At 39.4% G+C, this 3,614-nt stretch overlaps 1 protein-coding gene across 1 annotated transcript in view; it reads right to left on the minus strand.

Moving 5' to 3' along the window:
* Positions 1 to 703: 703 nt before the first annotated feature.
* ZBTB48 (zinc finger and BTB domain containing 48) overlaps positions 704 to 3,614 on the minus strand; it is a gene marked incomplete in the record, with an annotated part of 314,981 nt that continues 312,070 nt past the window's right edge. Inside the window, 2 exon segments of the mRNA XM_077458264.1 lie at positions 704 to 1,103; positions 3,433 to 3,503. Of these exon segments, the coding sequence (XP_077314390.1) occupies positions 804 to 1,103; positions 3,433 to 3,503 (371 nt within the window).

Consider the following 3,614-nt stretch of genomic DNA (forward strand, 5'->3'; position numbering starts at 1 on the left):
ACTCATCTTCCCTTCCTTCCCCATACTCATCTCCCCTTCCTTTCCCATACTCATCTCCCCTTCCCCCTTTCCCCCTACTCATCTCCCTCCCTTTCCCCCTACTCATCTCCCTCCCTTTCCCCCTACTCATCTCCCTCCCTTTCCCCCTACTCATCTCCCTCCCTTTCCCCCTACTCATCTCCCTCCCTTTCCCCTAACTCATCTCCCTCCCTTTCCCCTAACTCATCTCCCTCCCTTCCTGGCAAACTCTCAGGAGAGAGAGAGAGAGAGAGAGAGAGCTGTGCATGATGTCACAATCCTAGGCTAATGACCAGACAGGAAACAGGAAGTGGGCTGTATAAGGGATTTACTGGCAGAAAAAAAAAGTTTTTCTACCCAAAGCTAAAACTAAAACAACAACAAGGGCAGAAGATTTAATAGACGGAAAGATGAAAAAATGACTGAAGGTTCCGCTTTTACTGCAGCAGAGGAAATCCAGGTCTCCCGCCGGCCGGGGCTGCGCTTTGTGGCAGAGGTGTGTAAATCTCACATAAGAGCCTCATTGGTGTATTGTGATGCTAGACTGGGGCTCAGCTTCAAGGCATCAGAAGCATCTAGCAATTTGTTTTTTTCAGATGGGGATCCCTGGATGTGACTGTAAAATGCATAAATCTCAAGTCCGTATCCTTCAAAAAATAAAAAATATACAAATTTGACGTTTTCTTTAGTCTTTATTTGTAACGCGATTTCAACAGTCCAATAAATAATAAAAAAAAAAACAACAGAAATGTTACCCCGTTGGGGGGAAGCCCCCCGGTGGCTCCTCACGTCTCGCACTCTTCGATGGGTATGGCGGTGGCGGTGATGATTATAGACTCTTCCATGACCTCGGCCGGGAAGCCGTCCTCCGGACACAGTCTCTGCTCGGTGACCTCGTCCGGCAGAGCGATGGCGGTAATGGACTCCACTATAATTTCCGTGGGGCCGACGTCCAGCTCCTGGGCGCTCTGCAGGCCGATGACCACGCTCTTCTCCTCCTCTATGATCAGGTTGCGGAGCTTCCTCTGGCGGGGGTTGTAGTTCTCGATACGGTTGTGGATTTCCATGTGCCGTCTCAGGTGAGCCTTTTATAATAATAATAATAAAAAAAAAAAAAAAAAAAAACGACAGTAAAAGGAGGAGATTTACTATATAAAAAAAAAAAAAAATCTGAAAAAAAAAATAAAGAAATCTGCATGGAAACCAATCGGCTTTCAGCTTTTATTGCAAAAGCTTAATGTTAGAAGCTGATTGGCTGCCACGGAGAGCTGCCCCAGATTTTGCACTCTCCAGTTTTAGTAAATCAACCCCTAAACATTCTAAAGTGGAACTTTACCCACAACATGACAAAAACATTATGTTCTTCATCAAGAACATTAACTGCTTCAGCACTGGAAGGATTTCCCCCCTTAATGACCAGGCCATGCTTTGCGATACTGTGTTATTTTAACTGACAATTGCGCGGTCACGTGACGCTGTACACAAACAAAATTGACATCCTCTTTTTTCCCCCCCACAAATAGTTTTCTTTTGGCGGTATTTGATCACCTCTGCGATTTTTTTTTTTTTGCGCTATAAACAAAAAAAGGCAGACGATTAAAAAAAAAAAAAAATAAATAAAAAAAAAATTATATATATATATATATATATATATATATATATATATATATAGCACGCTATAACTTTTAATATACGCTTATTGGGTTTTTTTGTTTTTTGTTTTTTTACCAAAAATATGTAGCTGAATACACATTGGATTCAATTTTTGAAGAAATTAGATTTTTGTAAAAAATATTGGGAATAATTGGGAAAATTGGGAAGCAGAAAGTAAAAAAAAAAAAAAAAAAAAAAAAAAAAAAAAGACATTTATTTTTATATATATATATATATATATATATATATATATATATATAAAAATTTTCTTTCTGCTATAAAACATTCCCAATAATTTTTATTTTATTTATTTTTTTACAAAAATCTAATTTCTTCATAAATTTAGGCCAATATGTATTCAGCTACATATTTAAAAAAAAAAAAAAAAAATAAACAAAAAAAAACCCAACAAGTGTATACTGGTTGGTTTGCTCAATAGTTATAGCGTCTACATTTATGGCATTTAAGGGGCTCTCCCCCTTGCTGGGCGATCCACATGCCCACAGAGCCTCGTGCAAGAACCCGACGTACACCTACAGCGATTCGCGCAGCCGAGCCAACCTGACGCAGTATAACGGCGGTGGCGGCTGGTTGGCAAGAGGTTAAACTCCCCTGTACGAACCCCGGAAGATTGCGCAGCCGTGCGGCACTGTACCCACACAAAATTGATGCGCTTTTTTCCCTGCAAATAGGAGCTTTCTTTTGGTGGTATTTGCCTCTGCGTATATATATATATATATATATATATATATATATATATATATAGACACACACACACACATATATACATAATATATATATATACATACACACATACATACACACACACGTAATTATATATATATATATATATATATATATATATATATATATATATATATATATATATATATATATATATACACACAAAAAAAGAGTGACAATTTAAAAAAATATATATATATTTTTTACTTTCTGCTATAAAGCATATCCAATAAAAAAAAAATAATATATAAAAATATAAAATTTCTTCATAAATAATTATAAAATAATAAATAATAATATAAATAAATAATAAAATAATTCTGCTACATGTTTGGGAGGGGGCGACTAATAATTTTCTTAGCGTGAGGTGGGTGGTCTTCTCTGAGAATGTCCATGTACTGAGCAGTGATAATTTACCGCTGCTTAATAAATGGACACCGGAGTGTTTCCGCGAATTTCTGGTACTGTAATCCCGCCATGTCTCACGGGATTCCAGTATCGGGGGGGGGGGGGGGGGGGCGTTCTCCACGGTTTGAAGATCGATCCACTTCTCAAAAGAAGAAACGACCTACACCGCTTCATAAACTGCCACCTTAACCACTTTGCCTACCGGGCACCCCCCCCCCCCCCCTCCTGCCCAGGCCAATTTTCAGCTCTCAGCGCTGTCACACTTTGAATGACAATTGCGCAGTCATGCAACACTGCACCCAAACACTTTTTTGTATCCTTTTCACTACTGGGGTTTTTATTTTTTACAAAAAAAAAAAAGACCAAGAAGTTTGAAAAAAAAAAACATTTTTTTTTACATAAGCCCGGCTTACAAAAATGAGCGAGTCAAACAGGACACAAAAACCCCCACTCTGATCTTCATTTATAAAATGCGGCTGGAAGGATGTCTTGGCTTACCGTCCATAGAAACCAATCAGAACCTACCTTTCACGTCACCTTGCCCTGCAAAAGTGAAAAGGACAAACCTGATTGGTTTCTTTTCCCTTCAGCCAATCGCGCTGCACTCACCTGCCGAGTGAACTTGTACCCGCACTCCGTGCACTCAAACTTTCTCACGCCGCGATGTCTGGCCACGTGAACTGCGCAGCTGCTCGGACCGCTATAGGAGAGAGAAATCGGGGAAAAAGGCAGCACTTTACTGTCTGTTATCTCCACAGCATCAGCCAATAAGATTCATGAAAAGGCAGCCT

This window comes from Lithobates pipiens, unplaced genomic scaffold (assembly GCF_037356315.1).
Source record: "Lithobates pipiens isolate NorthernLeopardFrog02 unplaced genomic scaffold, aLitPip1_a1.2 Scaffold_27, whole genome shotgun sequence".
NCBI classification, from domain to species: domain Eukaryota; kingdom Metazoa; phylum Chordata; class Amphibia; order Anura; family Ranidae; genus Lithobates; species Lithobates pipiens.